A 24840-nucleotide genomic window follows, 5' to 3' on the forward strand; every position below is an offset into this window, starting at 1 on the left:
CCATCTCTACTAAAAATACAAAAATTAGCTGGGCGTGGTGGCGGACACCTGTAATCCCAGCTACTCACGAGGCTGAGGCAGGAGAATCGCTTGAACCCGGGCGGCGAGGTTTCAGTGAGCTTAGATTGCACCACTGCACTCCAGCCTGGGCGACAGAGCAAGACTTGTCTCAAGAAAACCACAAAAAATCCCCAAAAAACTAATAATACTACCAATGAGTAACACATACAGGGTTTGTTTTTTTTAAGACAGAGTTAGAGTTTCGCTCTTGTTACCCAGGCTGGCAATGGTGCCATGTCGGCTCACTGCAACCTCCACCTCCCGGGTTCAAGCAATTCTCCTTCCTCAGCCTCCTGGGTAGCTGGGATTACAGGGTCCTGCCACCATGCCTAGCTAATTTTTTGTATTTTTAGTGGAGATGAGTTTCGCCATGTTGGCCAGGCTGGTCTCCCACTCCTGGCCTCAGGTCATCTGCCCGCCTCGGGCTCTCAAAGTGCTGGGATTACAGGCGTGAGCCACCACACCCAGCCAATACAGGGTTTTACATTTATGGAACATGTAATTTTCACAAAGACTATTTATAGTACGTTTTTTCTTTCTTTTGGGTTTTTTAATATATGAGGAAACAACTCAGAGAGATTGTCAATTTTCTTTCTTTTTTTTTTTTTTTTTTGAGATGGAGTTTTACTCTTGTTGCTCAGGCTGGAGTGCAGTGGCTCGATCTTGGCTCTCAGCCTTCACCTCCCGGGTTCAAGTGATTCTCCTCCCTCAGCCTCCCAAGTAGCTGGGATTACAGGTGTGTGCCACCATGCCCTGCTAATATTTGTGTTTTTAGTAGAGATGGGGTTTCGCCATGTTGGCCAGGCTGGTTCTGAAACTCCTGACCTCGTGATCCTTCCACCTCAGCCTCCCAAAGTGCTGGGATTACAGGCGTGAGCCACTGCACCTGACCTACAGATTTTCTTTTAAAAATTAGCTGGGTGTGATGGTACACACCTTTAGGTGCAGCTACTTGGGAGGCTGAGGCAGGAGGATTGCTTGAGCTTGGGAGGTTGAGGCTGCAGTGAGCTGTGATTATGCCACTGCTCTCTAGAGTTGAGAAAGGCAAGACCCTTTCTCAAAAAACAAAACAAACAAAAACCACAATGAAATAGCACTTCATACCCATTAGGATGGCTGTGATCAAAAAACCAGTAACTAGCAAATATTGATGAAGACGTGGAGAAATGTACTGCTGATGAGATTATAAAATAGTGCAGCCACTGTGGAAAACAGTATGGCAGTTCCTCAAAATATTAAACATAGAATTACTGCATAATCACCATATAATCCAGCAATTTCATGTCTGAGTATATAGCCAAAAGAATTGAAAGCAGTGACTTGAACACATTTGTATACCAGTGTTTATAGCAGCATTATCCACAGTGGCCAAAAGGTAGAAATAACCCAAGTATCCATTGACAGATGAATGGGTAAACAAAATGTGGTATCTACATGCAACGGAGTATTTTTGACTGTTAAGAAGGGATGAAATTCTGATATATGCTACAACAAGGAAAAATCTTAAAGACATTATGCTAAATAAGCCAAATGCAGAAAGACAAATATTGTATGATTGCATGTATATGTGGTACCTAGAATAGTCAAATTCATAGAGACAGAAAGTAGAGTAATTGGTAACGAGGGGTTGAAGGGGAGTTAAGTGTTTAACATGTACAGATTTCCAGTTTGGGATGATGAAAAAGTTGTGGAAATGGATAGTGGAAATAGTTGCACAACAATGTGAATATACTTAGTGCCACTGAATTGTGTACTTGAAAATGTACAATTTTATGTTATGTGTATTTTACCATAATAAAAAAGTAGAACAAAAATGAGAAAAGGACTTGAATAGAGATTTCTCTAAAGAAGATATGCAAATTGCCAGTAAGCTCACAAGAAAATTTTCAACATCATTGGTCATTAGGGAAATGCAAATTATAATCACAATGAGAAGCCATTTCATACCCATTAGGGTGGCTTTTATCAAAGAAAAAGAAGGAATTTGGAGATACTGGAACCCTTGTGCATGGCTTGTGGGAATGTAAAATGAGCTGATGGAAAACAGCATGGCAGTTCCTGAAAAAAATTCAAAATAAATAATTCAGCAATTCCACTCTCAGCTGTCTACTCAGAAGAAATGAAAGCAAGGATCCAAACACAGTAATGTTTATAGCAGCATTACTCACAAGAATTAAAAGGTAGAAATAACCCAAGTGTCCATCGAGAGCTGAATGAATTAAAAAAAATGTGGTGCATGCATAAAAGAAAAGGATTAAAATTATGATACATGCTACAACATGAAGAAACCTTGAAGACTTGAAATAAGCCAAACACAAAGGGACAAATATTATGTTTCTTTTTATATGTGTCTTAGTCTGTTTTTGCTGCTATAACAAAATACCAAAAACTGGGCAATTTAAAAAGAACAGAAATTTATTTCTTCCAGTTCTGGAGGCCAGGAAGTCTAGGATCAAGGTGCTAGCAGATTCAGTGTCTGATGTAGACTGCTTTCTCCTTCCAAGATGATGCTTCTTGCTGCATCCTCATATGGTAGAAGGGCGAAAAAGGGATGAATGCTGTGCCTCACATGGCAGAAGAGAAGGAAGGGCAAAAAAAGGCAAGTGCTGTGAGGACTCTTTGATAAGTACCTAAATTGCATTCACAAGGGAGGAGCCCTTATGACTTTATCACCCCTTAATGGCCCCACCTCTTAATACTATTGCATTGGAGATTAAGTTTCAACATGAATATTTTGGGGACACAAACATTCAAACCGTAGCAATAAGGTATTCAAAACAGGCAAATTCATAAAGACAGAAATAGAAATGTGCTTACCAGGTGACTGGGGGAGAGAGGAGTGAGAAGCTTTTGTATAATGAGTACAAAGATGAAAAAAATCTGGAAATAAATACAGATGCTTCTCAACTTACAATAGGATTGCATCCTGATAAACCCATAGTAAGTGGAAAATATCATGTCAGAAATGCATTTAACATGCCTAACTTACCAAACATCATAGCTTAGTCTAGCCTACCCTAAACATGCTTAGAACACTTACATTAGCCTACAATTGGGCAAAATCATCTAACACAAAGCATGTTTTATAATAAAATTTTGAACATCTCATATAATTTATTGAATACTGAAAGTGAAAAACAATGGTTGTATGGGTACTTGAAATATGGTTTCTACTGAATGCTTACTGCTTTTGTACTGTTGTAAAGTTAAAAAATTGTTAAGTTGAACCATTGTAAATTGGGGACCAACTGGTGATGATTACACAACGTTGATACCACTGAGCACCGTACCTAAGATCATATCATCAATGAAAATTTATGAACCATTTGAAATATATGGGTATGTGGGTGTTTCTTTAGGTCTCTTTGTTCCATTGTACCTTGTATGAGTTGGATAAGTGAATTTATCAATGGTCAGGCAGAATTTTTTGAGGATAAAAGCATAAAATCTAAATATAGAGAAGTGACATTGTTATCTTATTGACTAGTTGGAAAAGGGGTTTAAGTTTTTTTTCCTAATTATAAATCTGTATGTCATTATTTGAATCTCTATCACCTTTATACTTCACAATACACACTAATTTTTTTTTTTTTTTGAGATGGGGTCTTGCTCTGTCGCCAGACTGGAGTGCAGTGGCACGATCTCGCCTCACTGCAGCCTCCGCCTCCTGCGTTCAAGCGATTCTCCTGTCTCAGCCTCCCAAGTAGCTGGGACTGCAGGCGCGCACCACCATGCCCAGCGAATTTTTGTATTTTTAGTAGAGATGGTGTTTCACCATGTTGGCCAGGATGGTCTCCATCTGTTGACCTCGTCATCCGCCCACCTTGACCTCCCAAAGTGCTGGAATTACAGGCATGAGCCACGGTACCTCACACTAAAATTTTAAGTGGCTGATTTAAGTGATATTTTTCGCTGCTGCCAGAGGACTGTTGCAAAGATATGTGTGATTTAATGAATATTTATATGTCATGATACTTCTAAGATGCGTGAATTGGGTGTGGGCCTATTCAAGCTGCCTTGCTTGGCTGATTAATGAGTATTTCTCACCCTTTGTTGTATGCTCATAAATAAAATGTGCATCATAGTCACCATATCCATGTAACATTTCGAGGGCATTAGGTCATATTGAGCTTTTTCTTTGCATTTGGCATGATTAACTTTTTTGTGACTTTGGACAAGTTATCTTTTTCCTTGTAAGTTTATCTCGTCTGAAAACGGGATTTTCCCCTCAATTTTAGTATAACCCTGTTTTATTTTTCTGCTTCTTAAAATGGATGAGAATGACAAAAGAAATTTGCTAGCTGACTGGTTAGAGGAGTTAGTTGTGATGGCAGCCATCATTGCTCTGTATGTATGTACTTGGTAGTACATAGAAATATTCATCAAATGATTACTTCAGTTGAGTTGCATTTGTAGAACTGCACGAAGTTGAATTTTAACTTAAATTTGAACTCCTAAGTGTCTTCTAAAAAATATTCTATATGTAACATTGAATAGCTTTTTTCTGTATGCAGAATGCAGAAGATTTCTTGTTATTCAGTTACTCATTTCATTCTTTCATTTTTGTTCACTTATAAAATATTTATTATCTTCTATGTGTCAAGCACCATTCAGGGTACAGGGCACTGAAAAAAAATTCTTGAACTCAGAATCGAAGTGTCCACTGTCATATGTGACATAGTAGACATTAGATAGTAGTAATTGTTAAACTCTTGGAGAACACTATAGAATTTTAAAAGCTAAATGAGAAGTTGATACGTTATCAAGTGACTGTTACTCAAGTTCTGACTATAATGGAGTGAATTTTAAAAATTAACAGTTTAAAAAAATAGAAAAAAAATAACAGAAAACTGCAGTATTTTAAAATATTTCTTTATACTGAAGAGATCAGTGTTAGAAGTGAGACCTAAATTATATGAAGCAGCAAGTCTGTCTGATTCTGGGCATAATTGCCGAAAGCAATTCAGAAGAATCTTCAGATTTTGAATGTGAAGAAAGCTTTGACTTAATGTTTGGTTATGATACTAGGGGAAAATGGTGAATAAATGTATGCAATTGTAGGTGAATAAAAAGTATTCTTTTAAATTATCTGTTCATTTTGGTAATGCTTTTGTTAAATGGAAGGTGGCACTTACAACTAAAGGTTTCTTAGAATTGGGGAAATATGGTATACTTCTCTGAGTGTTATCAAGTTCAAATGTTACAATTCATATGAAAGAGTTTAGTACGATAATGGGGAAAATAATAGTAACATTGATTATAAAGGCAACAAACTTAATGATTAAGAGTGAAAGTCCTGGAATCAGACTTCTTGGATTTTAATCCTGTTACCAACACTTAACTAGGTGTGTAACTTTGAGTCAGTTACTCAGTTAATGTATTTTCCTCATTTGTTAAATGGGTATAATAGTATGTGCCTCAGGTTAAATGGACTTAATGTATAAGTGCTTAGACTAGTACTTGGAGTATTGGAAATGCTTAATGAGATTCAGTGTATGTTATTTGTTATGAAGCTCTGAAACACTGTGTACATGATTTTAAAATGTGCTATTTAAATTCATACTTTACAGTTGAACTTGCCATTTTAAAAAGCAACATTTGATTACTGATTGAAAACATTTTTTGGTCTCATTTGTGCAGAGCTTATATTTTTCTCCTTGCATAAGCTGCTCTTCATTTGTTTGTATAAATATTGGCATGTTTATTTACCTTTGACTAGTCCACGTCACCTTTTACTAATCAAAGCTGTTATTTCTGGGTTATTAATCATCCCACCCAACTGGGTGGCAGCAGTAAACCCTGAGGGCTTGCCATCTCTCCCACTTTGTAAGTTATTACTGTCATTATTGTTTAAATAATTAAGGAGAGTTTTTTTTTTGTTGTTGTTGTTGTTGTTTTTTTTTTGCCAAATTCTTTGCTGTTTGGAAATAAGGAATGGAACAAGTAATAAATATGCTGAAAATGTATGTTTTCTTAGTTCACTTTAAGAAATTGATTTATTTAGGAAATGGTGTTTGTTTTAAATTACACTTGATTTTTTTGAAAAATAAATTTGTATGGGCATATTTCTTAAAATGTTAGGTCTATAGTATAAAAAGAATTAAAATACCAAAGATTTCTATTGATTTATATTCTTTGGTTATTCTTTTATATTTCTTGACTGGTATTCTATATGGTTCCCAAAACCAGTCAAGAACTGTAAAACTTACTCTACATACTTGCCAGCCAAAAAAAAAAAAAAAGAAATATAAAACTCACTTTGTCAGTTTTATCCATTCTCATATCAGAACCTTTTTGTTTGCATGTGATAGGAAACATCAATTCTAACAGTCTTAAGCAGAAAACATTAGTTTATATAAATGGTAGGTCCATTAGTAGACCTGGCTTCTGGTGTGTCAGGGTCACAGTGATGTCACTACTTAGTTTTTCCTTCTTTGTACCTTGGCTCCATTCTAAGGCAAATTATTCTGTTGTAGAACATAGATGATTATAAAGCTTCAGGCTTGCATACTTTATAAGTCCAGTGGACTCCTTTCTAATAGGTCCCACTAAGGTTACATTTCTGCCCTGACATAGTTACTGTGGAGAATGAGTTTAAAAGTAGATTTGCCAGAAAGAATTGAGGTTACTGATTGTTATGAGTTGAATTGTGTCCCTTCAAAATTCGCCAGTACTGGAGGATGTGACCTTACTTGGATATAACATTGATGCAGATATAATTAGCTAAGGTTATATGAAGTAGAGTGGGGCACAGATCCAGTATGACTGGCATCCTTATAAAAAGGGAAATTTGAATGCAGACATACACACAGGGAGAATGGCATGGGAAGATTGGAGGTAGGCTGCCACAAGCCAAGGAACTACCAAGAGTAGGAGAGAGGCCTGGAACAGATCCTTCCCTAATGCCTTCTGGCTTCCAGATTGTGAGACAGTAAGTTTCTGTTCTGAGCCGTCTAGTTTGTGGTACTTTGTTATGGCCCTTGTGAACTGATACAGTGATCATGAATTTATAATAGTGGTCTACCTTGTTGAGTGACTTTCTCAGCTGCAGCATCAAAGAAAAGTTTCTAGATGGTTTCATTCAGGTTTGGGATTTTGCTATATTGGTGTCATAAGACAAGAGGAGCAAGGGAATTTAGATTATTGGCAGGAGGATTATTGAAATGATGAATTGTAGAATCTAAACTGAATAAGGTAGAAGGGAAAGTAAAATAGAGAGGGCCTGAGGGATCAAAGTCTATTGGGCCCATGGATAAGAGGTTTTATAGAGGTCAAAGGATTATAATCTGGAAGAAGAGGTTGTGGTTGGAGGACAAGGTGCTTGAAATAGTGATTAAGGAGGTGGAGCACTTTTGGTTGAAGATAGAAGGCCAAGGAGGGATTTTACTATCGGATAAGGAGGGTGACTGGGACATAATATATGTGTTCACTGTTGATCCTGTGTTTTGGAGAGGTTCTTGAAGTTAAGGAGGTCAAGGAAGTAAGAAGCCAGGCTGTGGATGGGTTGTGCAAATTGATAATTGAAATTACTAAATTTGATGTAGGGTTGGGGTAGAGAAGATGACAGTGAGCCATCAAAGCCTTAGATAAATGAGGTAGAGACCAGGAGCTTGAAAATTAACATGAAAAGGAAGAGGAGAGAGTAATTTAGTTGAAAGTTAAAAGCCTCAGCTGGGTGCCGTGGCTCATGCCTGTAATCCCAGCACTTTGGGAGGCCGAGGCTGGTGGATCACCTGAGGTCAGGAGTTCATGACCAGCCTGGCCAACATAGTAAAACCCCATCTCTACTAAAAAAATACAAAAATTAGCTGGGCGTGGTGGTGCACACCTGTAATCCCAGCTACTTGGGAGGCTGAGGCGGGAGAATTGCTTGAACCCAGAAGGCGGGGGTTGCAGTGAGCCGAGATCGTGCCATTGCACTCCAGCCTGGGCAGCAGAGTGAGACTGTGCCCCCCCATCCACCCCCAAAAAAAGAAAGTTAAGAGCCTCAAAAGAATAGAACTTTATTTTTATTTATTTATTTATTTATTTATTTAATTTGAGACGAAGTCTTGCTCTGTCGCCCAGGCTGGAGTGCAGTGGCGCGATCTCAGCTCACTGCAAGCTCTGCCTCCTGAGTTCATGCCATTCTTCTGCTTAGCCTCCCGAGTAGCTGGGACTACAGGCGCCCACCACCACGACTGGCTAATTTTTTGCATTTTTAGTAGAGATGGGGTTTCACCATGTTAGCCAGGATGGTTTCAATTTCCTGACCTCGTGATCCACCCGCCTTGGCCTCCCAAAGTGCTGGGATTACAGGCGTGAGCCACTGTGCCCGGCCTTTTTTTTGTATTTTTAGTAGAGACGGGGTTTCACTGTATTAGGCAGGATGGTCTCATACTCTTGATCTTGTGATCCGCCCGCCTTGGCCTCCCAAAGTGCTGGGATTACAGGCGTGAGCCACCGCGCCCGGCCGTTGTTTTTGTTTTTTAAAACAAGAAGTTAAATGGTGTAATGTGGACAAGCTGCTGGTGAGCAAAGAGGAGTTTATTCACATTTCTAAAACCTAAGATAGGCAGGTTGTTAAAACCTGACAGCTGCCGTTTGAGGGGGCTACAAAGGAGGTGAGAAGATTTTTATAAATTCGTGTATTAGTCATTCATGCTTAAAGATCGTGCTTCTTCCACTGATCTCTGTTTGTTTGTTTTTTTTTTTGGCCTACCTAGGATGATGTATATAGGGCTCACTAAGTCTTCTGATGAAAGACCCAAGCTATACTTTGTTTTCATTCTGTCTCTGTGTCACCTAGATTTTTGATCAAATTGAGTTGTATTCAATTAAAAACTGGCCCATTCCCGGTTTGAGTTGGTGATATGGTCTTTACATCCATCGTTTTTCAGTAGTATTTTCTGTACTATCTTTTTGAAATTCTTTTGTCTATTCTAAAGTCCCTTTCTTCTTTCATTTTTGAAAGAAATGAATCTCCAGAGCAATTTTTTTTAATCTGGATTTTGAAAACTTTCTTTAGAATACTGTATTTACAGTATTCCTAGGTCTTTGCCTGCTACGTCAATTTGTAATGTTTTGTTATGGAACAAACATGAGATGTTAGCATGTTTGCAGAAGGTAGCATTACAATTTTTACTAGAATTTAAGCTCTTGAGGGCAGGAGCCCTATCTGATTATTTTAACTCCAGACACCTTAACCTATTGTCTTGTACCTAGAAAGCATCCAGTTTATGTTTATTAAATTATTAAATGAGGGCCAGGCACAGCGGCTCATGCCTGTAATCTCAGCACTTTGGGAGGCCGAGGCAGCTGGATCACTTGAATCCAGGAGTTTGAGACCAGCCTAGGCAACATGGCGAAAACCCATCTCTACAAAAAATACAAAAATTAGCTAGGTGTGGTCCCATCTACTTAGGAGGCTGAGGGAAGAATCACTTGAGCCCCGGAGGTGGAGGCTGCGGTGAGTGGAGATTGTGCCACTGCACTCCAGCCTGGGCAACAGACTGGGCAACACCCTGTCTCAAAAAAAAAAAAAAAAAACAATTAAATGAGTTGGGAATTACAGAGCTGAGGAATGCTGTGCACTGTGCATTCTGTAAGGGAACTGCTCAAATGGCTGCTTGTGTTTCCTTGACTCCCCACCCTCTCCAGCTCTAAAAGTGAGGACTGCCCAGGTGATTTGCCTTTCTCTGCCCCACCACGCCCTCCACCCTAGCTTTAGAGTTGTTCTCCTTTCTCAGATTTCTCTTATTACTGGCTTCTGTAATAAGCAAACAGCTTCTGGTTTCTATTTTCCTTGTCAGTTTGGATTACTGTTAATCACTATTGCTCCTTACTATTTTTCATTCTTCTGTTTACTCTTAGTTTTCATCCTGTTTTCTTTTACATTGTAAAATATACAAGCCTTTTCTAGATGTTGATAGCCTATCAGAAGCTTCTAAATATTCTGTCTTGCAAACTATAAACTTATGTGTATAAAAACATAAACTCTTCTTGGTGTATTCATTTAGTACTTTGGCCTTAGGAGTTGCTATTCTGTCCTTAAAGGGTGGTGGTGGTGGTTGAGGTGGGAGTTGAAAGACTGTGGTGGCTGGTCCCCATTCTGATTTCTGAGCCCTCTTGAAAATGGAATAATAGAAGGTGGAATTCTAAGTAGTTGAATTTTTATGTGTTAATATGTCAGAAATAATTTTATGGCAAATTACAGAAAATTGTGTGCATTAAGAGGCTAAAAAATTTTTAAAGAGCAAAACTAAAAAGAGTGGTTTATTTGAAGGAATAAAATCTATTCCATTGTCTTCCTTTTACTACCTGGCCCCGATTTGCCATCGCACAGTGTTCTTACTGCCTGATTTGCCACCTTCTCTCTACTTCACATTGGTCTTCAATACTGCCTTTTCATGGGAAGTTGCAAAAAGTAGTACTGAGAGGCTCTCTGCACCCTTCATCCAGTTTTCCCTAATTGTAACATCTTACATAACTATAGCAATAGCAAAAACAGGAAATTGACATTGGTATAACCCACAGACCTTATTTAAATTTTGCCGGTTTTATAGATACTCATTAGTGTGTTTGCATATATAGTTCTATCCATATGCAGTTTTATTATGTGTGGATTCATGTAACTGTAAGCGTAATCAAAATAAAGACTTGCTCTGTCACAAAGATCCTTTGTGTTACCCTCTATAATCACACTCACTCCCCTCTCCATTTTATTAATTTATTTACTGACGACTCCCTAGTATCTGACCTTGTGATTAACTGAGAAAAGATTGGCATTATGTTTTAGAGGTTGTCTCTTTATTTTACTTTCACTTCTTTTTTTTTTTTTTTTTGAGATGGAGTCTCGCACTGTTGCCCAGGTGGCAGTGCAATGGCATGATCTCGGCTTATTGCAACCTCTGCCTCCCGAGTTCAAGCGATTCTCCTGCCTCAGCCTCCCGAGTAGCTGGGATTACAGGCACCCGCCAGCACGCCCAGCTAATTTTTTGTATTTTTAGTAGAGACGGGGTTTCACCATGTTGGTCAGGCTGGTCTCGAGCTCCTGACCTCGTGATTTGCCCGCTTTGGTCTCCCAGAGTGCTGGGATTATAGGTGTGAGCCACCATGCCTGGCCTTCCACGTTGTACTGTAACCATTTATAATAAGACTAAATCATTTAAAATTTTAGTTTATTTTGTGTGTTAGAGAATCTTGTACTCTCAAAGTCATGTACTCTAACATCTCCTCCCACATAACCCTCCCCTAAAAATGACACCAGAAATTCCATATGAGACAATTCTTGACATTTAATTATTAACCTATAAATTTCCTTAGTAACTGGGATCTTTTTTATTACTGCTTGATACACTTTGGTGTTGATTTACTTAGGTGTTAACATTTGCTAGATTATGCTGCACTAAGAAACAAGCCAAAATATGAGTAGCTTACAATAAGAAAGGTTTATTTGTTTTTCACATTATAGGTTTCCTAGGAATCAGCTGTGGTTCTGCTCTGTGATTCTTTCTCGTTTGAGGATCCAGGCTGGAGGAGCAGTCCCTATTTGTGACATACTGTTCTCTTGGTAGAGAGAAAACAGTAAGACCTGTCAGAAACACACAATAGCTGTTGAAGCTTCTACTTGAAACTGGAACTTTCTCCCAGATTCAATGGCCAAAACAAGTTATGTGGCCAAACCCACCCTTGGAACACCCACGGAGAGACACCACAAGTCACATGGCAACTGTCAGGGATATTAATACTACTCTTAAAGAGAGAAAGGCTATAAAGAGAGAGAGAGGCTATATACTCTGTGTATCCAAGAGAGAAACAGATGACTGGGAATTATAATACCACCTAAACACCTTAAGATGCTGTACTAGTCACCTGAGGCCAGGAGTTTGAGACCAGCCTGCAAAACATGGTGAAACCCCGTCTCTGCTAAAAATAAAATAGTCTGGCGTGGTGGTGTGCACCTGTAGTCCCAGCTACTCGGGAGGCTAAGGCTGGAGAATTGCTCGAACCCGGGAGGCAGAGATTGCAGTGAGCCGAGATCACGCGATTGCACTCCAACCTGGGTGACAGAGGGAGACGCCGTCTCAAACAAACAACAACAACAACAACAACAAAATATATATATGGTATACTAGGCTATACTTTTGTAAAAATTTTTTTCTTAGTAAAGTTTATTATATTTACACTTCTATAGCTATGTATGTAATTATAATAACACATTTTTTCCTTAACAAAAATAGCAGTTCCTTCTTTTGTTTTGTTTTTTTTTTTTTTACATTAGTTAGGATATTGGTTTAAACCAAAATCACAAATCTCAAGTAACAATCCAAGTGGGGTAAGTGGTGTAGAGTGCTGTAGGAGCTTCATGATGGTGTCAGGGACTCAGGCTTTTTTTCTCCTGTTGCTGTGTTTTTCTCAACCATGTTTTCCGTCGCAATCCAAGATAGCTTCTCTAGATTCTGTCACTATATCTGTATTCTAGCCAGCTACAAGAAGGGTTAGGAGTCAGAAGGCATTTCCTTTCTCTTTAGATGCACATCCTTGGAGTTGGACACATTTCTTTTATCATTCCATTGATGAATAACTGTAATTGCAAGAGAGGTTGGGAAATGTAGGTTTTAGGTAGGTGTCTGTATGTAAAGCTTAGGGGTACTATTACTAAAGAAAGAAGAGGAGAGGCTGGGTGTAGTGGCTCATGCCTGTAATTCCAGTTACTTGGGAAGATTGCTTAAGCTCAGAGGTTTGAGGCAGCAGTGTGATTGTATCACTGCACTTCAGCCAGGACTGAGTGGGATCCTGTCTCAAAACCAACCAGATCAGGAAACAGGCTTTTCAAGGAGGTAAAATAAGCTACTAAAGATCATATACCTAAGAAGTAGTAGAATGGGCTTTGAATATACGCCTATCTGATACCAAAGTCTGAGTTGTTGTTTTTTTTTTTTTTTTTTACAAAACTTTATTAGCTTTCTAGCATCTCTTGTTTACAGGTACTTTACATTTTTCAGACTAGTAAGAAATAGCAATGGACTCTTTCAAAAGAATTCTGACATTTATGAATATTTAACTTTGTGACAGCTGGTAAGAATTTATGATATAGGTAATGAATATATAATTGCTTTTAAATTGTAATAACAGAATTGTAAAAGGTCAGATTTTGATTTTGACAGTTGGAGTTAAAGTTTTCCTTTAGAAATTAATTTGTTTGTTAAAAATTCACATGCAGTTTTGTATACTGATCACATTTGGGGATTTTTATATTTTTCTCCAGATTGAAAATAGCCTTATTGTTTCATTCTTATTATATAATTAGGATGTGTTTATTCTCAAAGAGTTTCCAGAGACTGCAGAGTAGTATGAAGAAGAATGTAAAAATCATTTATGATCTTGCTATCCAGAGATAATCATTGTTACCATTTAATAAGCTATGCCTCACAATTTTTTTCCTCTGTTCATTCATTATATGTGATTTTTTTTCCCCGCCTAAAAAGTGATCATGTTCATAGTCCGACAATATCAACAAAAGCCAATTTTACTGAGATACACCAGAAACACTCTTTGGTCATCTTGCTTGATGAGTGACTTGGCACTTTGGATGGCTTTTTCCATTCTCACTTAGCTGTATCACATCAATGTAGTTATCAGCACAGGGTGTACTTTAGAACACTTTGGTGAGCTAATATCTTCTCCTATGTGTTTAGGTAGTAACCAATGAACCTGTAATGTGAGGATTATTAAGGTACAGTTTGGAGATCAGGATTTCTTACTGTGTATGAGGTTTTTTTTTTTCCTGTATTCAAAAAATCCAATTAAAATTAACTTTTTATTATTGAGGGAACATATTTAATTTTTTGTCTTTAGCAAAGTATTTATACTGTTGTCATTACTAAGTAGATGACTATATAATTTTTCATTCAAACTGGTACATTTTTGAGAATGAAAGGGGGTACTACAAATATTTAAAATTCTATATATTTTAGGAATATTTACTTTTTTCAACCATTAAAATAGTTTTTATTGCATTGGTAGATCAATAAAATAGCTCCATTTAAAGTCTTTTTTCAAAAACAATTTCTAAAACATTTTGTTATACATTATAACAAAGTTTTTACATGGACTTCAGTTGAATATTTAAAAACAAACTATTTTTGGTAATAACTATATTTTTATCAGTTTCTCGGTCAAATCTGTCACTAATATTGTGTCACTGATACTTTTCTGAATAATATGGTTTTACTAGTTTTAATTTTTTCATAAAATTGCATTATTTTGCTGAGTTACATTTTATACTTGTGGTTGTTAACTTCTACAGTTGATGCTTCACTATAACCAATAATGTTTTTAGTTGCTAACATATTTTATATGTGCTGCTGTACCCAGTTAGCTCAGGAAAAATTTTGCTAGATGGAGAATATTCTTAATTCTAATTTTTTTCTTATTGAAAATTATAGGCTGGGCGCGGTGGCTCATGCCTGTAATCCCAGCACTTTCGGAGGCCGAGGCAGGTGGATCACCTGAGGTCAGGAGTTCAAGACTAGCCTGGCCAACGTGATGAAGCCCCCGTCTCTACTAAAAATACAAAAAAAAAAAAAAAAATTAGCCAGGTGTGGTGGCAGGTGCCTGTAACCCCAGCTACTCGGGAGGCTGAGGGAGGAGAATCACTTGAACAAGGGAGGCAGAGGTTGCAGTGAGTGGAGATCATGCTACTGTACTCCAGCCTGGGTAACAAGAGCAAAACTCTGTCTCAAAAAAGAAAAAAAAGAAAAGAAAATTATAAATATATCAGTCCCAGTATTTTCACAGGCAGTGTCCTTTTGCCTGTATTAAAGGTAATCTCTGTTTTTACTTTTCATTTTTTATAGAGACAGGATCTCGCTATATTGTCCAATCTAGTCACAAGGTACTCTCTTTGATACAAATAAGTTGTCCCTATTTATGATTATTTTACATGTTCCACCAGATTTAAGTGTTGCAAAATTGTAGGCATTCTCTAATTTTTCTTTCTTTTTTTTTTTTTTTTTTTTGAGATGCAGTCTCGCTCCTGTAGCCCAGGCTAGAGTGCAATGGCGCAGTCTCAGCTCACTGCAACCTCTGCCTCCTGGCTTAAAGCAATTCTCCTGCCTCAGCTTCCCTACTAGCTGGGATTACAGGTGCCTGCCACCATGTCCAGCTATTTTTTTTTTTTTTTTTTTTTTTGTATTTTTAGTAGAGACGAGGTGTTGCCATATTGGCCAGGCTGGTCTCGAACTCCTGACCTCAGGTGATCCACCTGCCTTGTCCTCCCAAAGTGTTGAGATTACAGGCATAAGCCACTGTGCCCAGCCTGTAATTTTCTTTCATCTACTTAAAAATAGACTCGACTGTGCATGATGGCTCACACCTGTAATCCCAGCACTTTGGGAGGCTGAGGCAGGTGGATCACCTGAGGTCAGTAGTTCAAGACCAACCTGGCCAACATGGCGAAACCCCATCTCTACTAAAAATACAAAAATTAGCTGGTTGCGATGGCGGGCACCTGTAATCCCAGCTACTTGGGAGGGTGAGGCACGAGAATCGCTTGAACCTGGGAGGCAGAGGTTGCAGTGGGCTGGGCAGAGGTTGCAGTGGACTGAGATAGCGCCATTGCACTCCAGCCTGGGCAACAAGAGCGAACTCCATCTCAAAAAAAAGACTCTCGATGGAACTTCTAAAATTCATTCCAAAATATAATGATACAATTTCAAAATGAAATCTTGTGTACTATTTGAACTCTCATTTAATTTGTTTGGTTCTTCTTTGCTTTTGAAGGATATATTTCAGTGTCTTGGCAAACCTTGTTGATAATAATTGGTATTTGCTAAAAGCTTCAAAAGCTGAAGGTTTTCTGCAGCTTTATTCATTAAACTTGTTTTTGTTTGTTTGTTTGTTTTTTTAAGGAGATGATGTCTCACTGTGTTGCCCAGGTTGGTCATGAATTCCTGGGCTCAAGTGATCCTCCCATCCCAGCCTCCCAAATAGCTGAGACTACAGGTGTGCGCCACCATGCCCAGCTCACTAAACTTTAATTTTGATTAAAGGTTTCCAACTGATTTTGAACAGTATGCAACCAATTTCTAGAGGACTTATTTTTAAAAAGACTCACTATTGAGACATTGATTGGATTTATAAAGTAGTTTTTTGAAAGTAGTAGCCTCGGAAGTCTGACGACAGGTTGCAAGGAGAATACACATATTGTTCTGTTGCACTATTTTGTTGTATTCAGTATCAGTCTTATCCTTAAAAATTTAACAGTGGGAATATGAAAACATTTATAAATGTTGACGTTTGAAGCTGACTCATTAATAGTGATGTCACTAGAGCTCCATGATAAATAGAAACTGCCTCAGTGGTTTTCTGCAAATTGTCTGCCCATCTATTTTCTGGAGAAATGAAAATTTAGAGCTTAGTTTTTATTGGATTCAGTGATGTATTTATAGCTCATTGCTCCTGAAAAGGCTTATGAAATAATAAAATGGTTACCAAACAACAAAATAAATAAACAGTTGTAGACCTATACAATACAATAAATGACAAAACCGTCTAAGAGTTTTCAGACTATTGACTTTGCACATAGTTCATTTGCACCCAACCTGCAATTTCCCACTGACTTAGCCAGCTGGTGGCCTAGTGTGTCTTGTGGTCACTGTACATGCCACTGCACTGCCTGGCATACCAGATAACCAACAGGAGCACCAGTGTCAAATATTTCTCCTAATATTTTGCAAGACCATACAGAGTTAATTGCCCATGGTTGCTTAAGTCTGAGGATACTTTTCAGTAAGTCTATACACTCCCCTTGCAAAGAAGTTGTTTTGTTGAATCTGTAAAGAATCAGAACAAGAAAGATGGAATTATCACTAGTTCTCTTTCAGATTTCATCACTTGTTTATGTGGTGAAAGCACTTATAGACTACTAGCTGATAACTTGGCCAGAAACTAGATATATACAGTAGAGATACAAAATCCATTCTGGTTTTAGTGTATTTTGATATAATGATTGATAATAGTTTTTTTAAAATTTAAAATTTTATTTAATTTTTTATTTAAAAAATTTTTAAAAAATGGAGACAAGATCTCGCTATGTTGCCTAGATTGGTCTCAAACTCCTGGTTTCAAGCAGTCCTCCTGCCTCAGCCTCCCAAAGTGCTGAGATTACAGGCGCGAGCGACTACACCTGGCCCAATAATAGTTTCTTTTTAAAAATGGGAAATCGGAGACACATGTTAAGCTGAATGGGATGCTGGGACAATGATGGTAAATCAAGATTTTCCTGGGCATACCAGGGCATGTGGGAAGCAACATAGAGCTGGGAGTGGGACACCTAAGTCCTGACTCTGACTTTTTTGTTAAGAGACAGGGTCTCACTCTGTTGCCCAGGCTAGAGTGCAGTGGCACAATCACAGGTCACTGTAGCTTTGACCTCCGTGGCTCAACCAATCCTCCTGCTTCAGCCTCCTGAGTAGCTGGAACTATAGATGCATGCCACCATGCCCGGCTAATTTTTGCATTTTTGGTGGAGATGGTGTTTCTCTACATTGCCCAGGCTGATCTCAAACTCCTAGATTGAAGCAATCCTCCCCCAATAGCTTCCCAAATTCCCTCCTGGGATTACAGGCGTGAACCACCACAGCCGTCTGACTCTGCTTTTTTTTTTTTTTAGATGGAGTCTTGCTCTTTTGCTAGGCTGGAGTGCAGTGGCGTGACTTCAGCTCACTGCAACCTCTACCTCCCGGGTTCAAGCAATTCCCCTGCCTCAGCCTTCCACATAGCTGGGATTATAGGCATGCACCACCATGTCCAGCTAATTTTTTGTGTTTTAGTAGAGACGGGCTTTCACCATGTTGGTTCAAGATGGTCTCAATCTCCTGACCTCGTGATCCGCCCGCCTTGGCCTCCCAAAGTGCTGGGGTTACAGGCACGTGCCACCGTGCCTGGCTGACTGCCTTTTAAAAGCCTGTACAGGTAACCTCTCTGAGACTGGATGTATTAGGGTTCTCCAGAAAAACTGAACCAGTAGGAGACACACACACACACACACACACACACACACACTTGCGGTCTTGAGTTCGAATATATATGTATGTACGTGTATGTCATACCTGTGATAAAGTTTAGTTTATAAATTAGGCACAGTAAGATTAACAATAACTAATAGTGAAATAGTACAATTATAACAATATGCTGTAATAAAATTTATGTGAATGTGGTTTCTCTCTCTCTCAACATATCTTATTGTACTATACTCATCCTTTTTTTGATCTGTCAGCCTGATAACTGAGTCGGCTACTAAGTGACTAATGGGCAGGTACCATATACAGAGTAGATGTCCTGGACAAAGGGATTCACGTCCTGGGTGGGATGACATGAGATTTCATCATGCTGCTTGGAATGGTGTACAATTTAAAAGTTATGAATGTTTATTTCTGGAATTTTTCATTTAATACTTTCTGATGGCGATCAACTGAGGGTAACTAAAACTGTGGAAAGTGAAACTGTGGATAAGGGGGAACTACTGTGTGTGTGTGTACACATTTTATATATTTTTAAAATTATTCTTTCCTTCTCCCTCGCCCACTTAATAAGTCCTGTCAAATCTATGTTACAAACTTTTTTTCAAGCCATACCCTTCTCTTCTGCCATTGTCAGTGTTCAGCTCCTCAACCAGACCATTAAAATTACTTCCTAAGGCCGGGTGTGGTGGCTCATGCTTGTAATCCCAGCACTTTGGGAAGCCACAGTGGGTGGATCACTTGAGATCAGGAGTTCGAGACCAGCCTAGACAACATGGCGAAACCCCATCTCTACTAAAAATACAAAAATTAGCCAGGCGTGGTGGTGCACCTCTGTAATGCCAGCTGCTTGGGAGGATGAGGCAGGAGAATCGCTTGAACCTGGGAGGCGGAGGTTGCAGTGAGCCTAGATCGTGCCATGCCACCGTACTCCAGCCTGGGCGACTTCATTTTTTTTTACTCTACAATGGCAGATGAAACCCTTCATAAGTTGTCTCCTACAAAACTTTATAATCTTATCTCCCTATCCCTCTTATCGTTCAGAACTTCTTGCTGTTCTTTTTAGACATAACTGAGTTTTCTGTTGATCGCATGCCTTTGTGCATACTGCTATCTCTGTGTAGAATCACCCTCTCCCTATCTTCCCCATACCTCAAGTTCCTGCTCTGATGTCACCCATGAAGCCTTCCTGGATTCCCATCCTGATCCCAGAACACTCTTACACATTCGTGTGGAGGCAAACTTGATCCTTCAAACCTTTTTTTTCTTTTTTGAGACAGGGTCTCATTCTGTCACCCAGACTCAAGTACAGTCACATAGTCACAGCTCACCGCAGCCTCAACTGCCTGGGCTGAGGCAATTCTCCCCCCCTCAGCCTCCCAAGTAGCTGGGACTACAGGCATGTGCCACCACACCTGGCCAATTTTTAAATTATTTGTAAAGGCGAGGTCTCACTGTGATGCCCAGGCTGGTCTCAAACTCTTGGGTTCAAGCAATCCTCCTGCCTCAGCCTCCCAGAGTGCTGGGATTACTGGTGTGAGCCACTGCACTCAGTTGATCCTTCAAACATTGAATTTCAGATGAGTTTGTTCATAAGCTGACCAAGGAACTCTTTGAACTGTAGTGTGAATTTAATGGAACTGCCTTTCTGCAAGCAGTTTATATCTGATGACATCACTATCTTTCTGTATGTCAGTTTGTATATTCATTTAATTGTTTTATTGAAGTGGTTTTTGAAATGTATTCATAGGTACTTTGGGTACTTGGGTAGAGGATGAATTCTTGGGGATTTGGGCCTCTCAACTGGCTTTAGTGAAAGCATTTCATTCTTAATTTGTTACATATTGGGTTTCTGGGTAAAATATTAGATGAAGAGAAGTTTTGATGTCAAAAACAAAATTTAAGATTCTTGTTTCATTTCTTGTCTACCTGATTCTTAGTAACCCATGTGACTATCTTTATCTATTCTCTGTCTCACGCCCCCCAAGAACAAACAAAACCTAACCCCTGAAATCAAGGATATTTTATCTTATTCATCTTTGTTTCTCAAATATCTGTTGAATGAATGCCAAATATGTTAATAGAAGTTAATGAATAGCATCTCATTTTTATTAATTTGTTTATTTCAGTTATCAAGTGGGAATCCTGTATATGAAAAATACTATAGACAGGTAAGATTTTTGTTTCATTGTTTGCCTGGATTGAACATCAAATGTACTGTCAACTCTTGATTGTATGCCTGTAGATTACCAGCTAGCTCGATAAATTTGGTGTGTCTTGTTTTCAACATCTTGTTTACAGCCTCCTACTTTGAGTACTTAATGCATTTGACAATCCCAGAGAAATGAAGGAAAGATAATTAAGTCCAAGTACTTAGTTGTCTTAAATAACTATGTTGAAAATTTATACATTTGATAAATTTATTCAGATATAAATATTCCAAATTCTTAAGACAAATACAAATAACTTCTATGTTGTTTTTAAGACTATTAAAGTATAATTTTCACAAAGTGAAAAACATGACTTTTATACAAATACATAATGAGCATGTATCACAGATTTTATTCAACTCATTAATTACTGGTTAATTAGTACAGAAATACAGCCTCTGGTCAGATATAAAAATGGGAATATGGCCGGGTGCGGTGGCTCACACCTGTAATCCCAGCACTTTGGGAGGCCGAGGCGGGCGGATTACCTGAGGTCAGGAGTTCAAGACCAGGCTGGCCAACATGGTGAAACCCTGTCTCTACTAAAATACAAAATTAGCTGGGTTTGGTGGTGCACGCCTATAATCCCACCTACTCGGGAGGCTAAGGCAGGAGAATCACTTGAACCTGGGAGGCGAGGTTACAGTGAGCCGAGATCGTGCCATTGCACTCCAGCCTGTGCAAAAAGAGTGAAACTCCATCTCAAAAAACAAAAAAAATGGGAATATGAGTTACAGAGATTTACATACTTCACCAGACAATATTCATTTGTGTTGGTATGGACAGGAGTCACTTGCATTGCTATCAGTTTCTATTAATCTCTACCTCTACGTAGTCTAGACAGAAGAAAGTCATCAAGGGTGCATACCATAGATCAGACGATAATTTCTTGAAGGTGTAGACAATCTTATTTGCCCATTTTCAAGTGTCAGATTATTTTTTCTAACAGTCTCCCTACCTTATGATTATGATCACAGAAAAGGCTGGTTATTTTTGGCCTGGCTATTTACATAGTTGCAGCAAGTATTAATTAAACATTATAGGCCTCTTTGGTTTTGACTTGCAAATCAGGAGCTATAAACTATATAGCAACTTCTAAGGTCAGAGAATAATTTCTGCCTGAAAAATATCAAGAATCTCAGACTGTACTTTTTAATTCCCCTGTTATATTTGTTCTATCTCAAGGCTGTGCTCCAAACCTTAGAAATTCTCTCCACCATATTTCACCTTCACTACATATAAATATGAGTGAATTTATCTCATCTTGAGGTTTCCCAGATTTGCTAAGGTTCCTAGCCTGCTGGTAAGTGACCTTACTTGACTACCTGTGAGGCTGGGATCTTGTAAACGAGGTAGCAGCCCAGTTTTCTTGGGAGATCTTTGTGATGTTGGTGCCACATATAGTCAGTACTTGTTCTTTAATCTTTGTTTTGTTTGAATAAAAGAAGTCATTCTCAAATAATGGCCTTGTTTTACACAATTGGCTTATCCAGTTACATCCTGATAAGAAGAAAAACAAATTGCTATTGAACCCATGTAATAACTATATTGCTATAAAGAGTAAAAACATTCCATACAAGTATTTGTTTTTGAATTCTGAAGAGTCAGTGAGAATCAGATACTATTGATGGGGAGAAACCAGAGAAGAAAAGCTGAAAATTCTAAAAATCAGAGCACCTCTTCTCCTCCAAAGGAACACAGCTCCTCGCCAGCAATGGAACAAAGCTGGATGGAGAATGACTTTGACAAGTTGACAGAAGTAGGCTTCAGACAATCAGTAATAAGAAACTTCTCCGAGCTAAAGGAGGATGTTCGAACCCATTGCAAAGAAGCTAAAAACCTTGAAAAAAGATTAGATGAATGGCTAATTAGAATAAACAGCGTAGAGAAGACCTTAAATGACCAGATGGAGCTGAAAACCATGGCACAAGAACTACGTGATGCATGCATAAGCTTCAGTAGCCAATTCGATCAAGTGGAAGAAAGGGTATCAGTGGTTGAAGCTCAAATGAATGAAATGAAGCGAGAAGCAAAGTTTAGAGAAAAAAGAGTAAAAAGAAACAAACAAAGCCTCCAAGAAATATGGGACTATGTAAAAAGACCAAATCTACGTCTGATTGGTATACCTGAAAGTGACGGGGAGAATGGAACCAAGTTGGAAAACACTCTTCGGGATATTATCCAGGAGAACTTCCCCAACCTAGCAAGGCAGGCCAACATTCAAATTCAGGAAATACAGAGAACGCCACAAAGATACTCCTCGAGAAGAGCAACTCCAAGACACATAATTGTCAGATTCACCAAAGTTGAAATAAAGGGAAAAATGTTGAGCAGCCAGAGAGAAAGGTCACGTTACCCACAAAGGGAAGCCCATCAGACTAACAGCGGATCTCTTGGCAGAAACTCTGCCAGCCAGAAGAGAGTGGGGGCCAGTGTTCAACATTCTTAAAGAAAAGAATTTTCAACCCAGAATTTCATATCCAGCCAAACTAAGCTTCATAAGTGAAGGAGAAATAAAATCCTTTATAGACAAGCAAATGCTGAGAGATTTTGTCACCACCAGGCCTGCCCTAAAAGAGCTCCTGAAGGAAGCACTAAACATGGAAAGGAACAACCGGTACCAGCCACTGCAAAAACACGCCAAATTGTAAAGACCATCGATGCTAGGAAGAAACTGCATCAACTAACAAGCAAAATAACCAGCAAGCATCATAATGACAGGATCAAATTCACATATCACACCAGTTAGAATGGCAATCATTAAAAAGTCAGGAAACAACAGGTGCTGGAGAGGATGTGGAGAAATAGGAACACTTTTACACTGTTGGTGGGACTGTAAACTAATTCAACCCTTGTGGAAGTCAGTGTGGCGATTCCTCAGGGATCTAGAACTAGAAATTCCATTTGACCCAGCCATCCCATTACTGGGTATATACCCAAAGGACTATAAATCATGCTGCTATAAAGACACATGCACACGTATGTTTATTGCAGCATTATTCACAATAGCAAAGGCTTGGAACCAACCCAAATGTCCAACAATGATAGACTGGATTAAGAAAATGTGGCACATATACACCATGGAATACTATGCAGCCATAAAAAATGAGTTCACGTCCTTTGTAGGGACATGGATGAAATTGGAAATCATCATTCTCAGTAAACTATCGCAAGAACAAAAAACCAAACACTGCATATTCTCACTCATAGGTGGGAATTGAACAATGAGAACACATGGACACAGGAAGGGGAACATCACACTTCGGGGACTGTTGTGGGTTGGGGGGAGGGGGGAGGGATAGCATTGGGAGATATACCTAATGCTAGATGACGAGTTGGTGGGTGCAGCGCACCAGCATGGCACATGTATACATATGTAACTTACCTGCACGTTGCGCACATGTACCATAGAGCCTAAAGTATAATAATAATAATAATAATAATAAAATAAAACAACAACAACAACAACAACAAAAAACAATATTAACCTTAAACGTAAAGGCTAAATGCTCCAATTAAAAGACACAGACTGGCAAATTGGATAAAGAGTCAAGACCCGTCAGTGTGCTGTATTCAGGAAACCCATCTCACGTGCAGAGACACACATAGGCTCAAAATAAAGGGATGGAGGAAGATCTACCAAGCAAATGGAAAACGAAAAAAGGCAGGGGTTGCAGTCCTAGTCTCTGATAAAACAGTCTTTAAACCAACAAAGATCAAAAGAGACAAAGAAGGCCATTACATAATGGTAAAGGGATCAGTTCAACAAGAAGAGCTAACTATCCTAAGTATATATGCACCCAATACAGGAGCACCCAGATTCATAAAGCAAGTCCTTAGAGACCTACAAAGAGACTTAGACTCCTACACAATAATAATGGGAGACTTTAACACCCCACTGTTAACATTAGACAGATCAACAAGACAGAAAGTTAACAAGGATATCCAGGAATTTAACTCAGCTCTGCACCAAGCGGACCTAATAGACATCTACAGAACTCTCCACCCCAAATCAACAGAATATACATTATTTTCAGCACCACACCACACCTATTCCAAAATTGACCACATAGTTGGAAGTAAAGCACTCCTCAGCAAATGTAAAAGAACAGAAATTATAACAAACTGTCTCTCAGACCACAGTGCAATCAAACTAGAACTCAGGATTAAGAAACTCACTCAAAACTGCTCAACTACATGGAAACTGAACAACCTGCTCTTGAATGACTACTGGGTACATAACGAAATGAAGGCAGAAGTAAAGATGTTCTTTGAAACCAACGAGAACAAAGACACAACATACCAGAACCTCTGGGACACATTCAAAGCAGTGTGTAGAGGGAAATTTATAGCACTAAATGCCCACAAGAGAAAGCAGGAAAGATCTAAAATTGACACCCTAACATCACAATTAAAAGAACTAGAGAAGCAAGAGCAAACACATTCAAAAGCTAACAGAAGGCAAGAAATAACTAAGATCAGAGCAGAACTGAAGGAAATAGAGACACAAAAAACCCTTCAAAAAATCAATGAATCCAGGAGCTGGTTTTTTGAAAAGATCAACA

At 38.7% G+C, this 24840-nt stretch overlaps 1 protein-coding gene across 19 annotated transcripts in view; it reads left to right on the forward strand.

The window, feature by feature from the left end:
• Positions 1-24840, forward strand: part of EPS15 (epidermal growth factor receptor pathway substrate 15) — a 161899-nt gene that overhangs the window by 17532 nt on the left and 119527 nt on the right. For 9 of the 19 annotated variants that reach the window (XM_054488244.1, XM_054488256.1, XM_054488226.1 and 6 more), the window contains exon 2: positions 20195-20236. In XM_054488244.1, coding sequence (XP_054344219.1) covers positions 20195-20236 — 42 coding nt within the window. Of the gene's footprint in view, positions 1-676; positions 797-2488; positions 2660-11517; positions 12168-20194; positions 20237-24840 lie in introns of those variants that run through there. The other 10 variants (XM_054488216.1, XM_063656199.1, XM_063656190.1 and 7 more) reach the window with 3 other exon arrangements.

The sequence above is a fragment of the Pongo pygmaeus genome, chromosome 1, assembly GCF_028885625.2.
Source record: "Pongo pygmaeus isolate AG05252 chromosome 1, NHGRI_mPonPyg2-v2.0_pri, whole genome shotgun sequence".
NCBI lineage: Eukaryota > Metazoa > Chordata > Mammalia > Primates > Hominidae > Pongo > Pongo pygmaeus.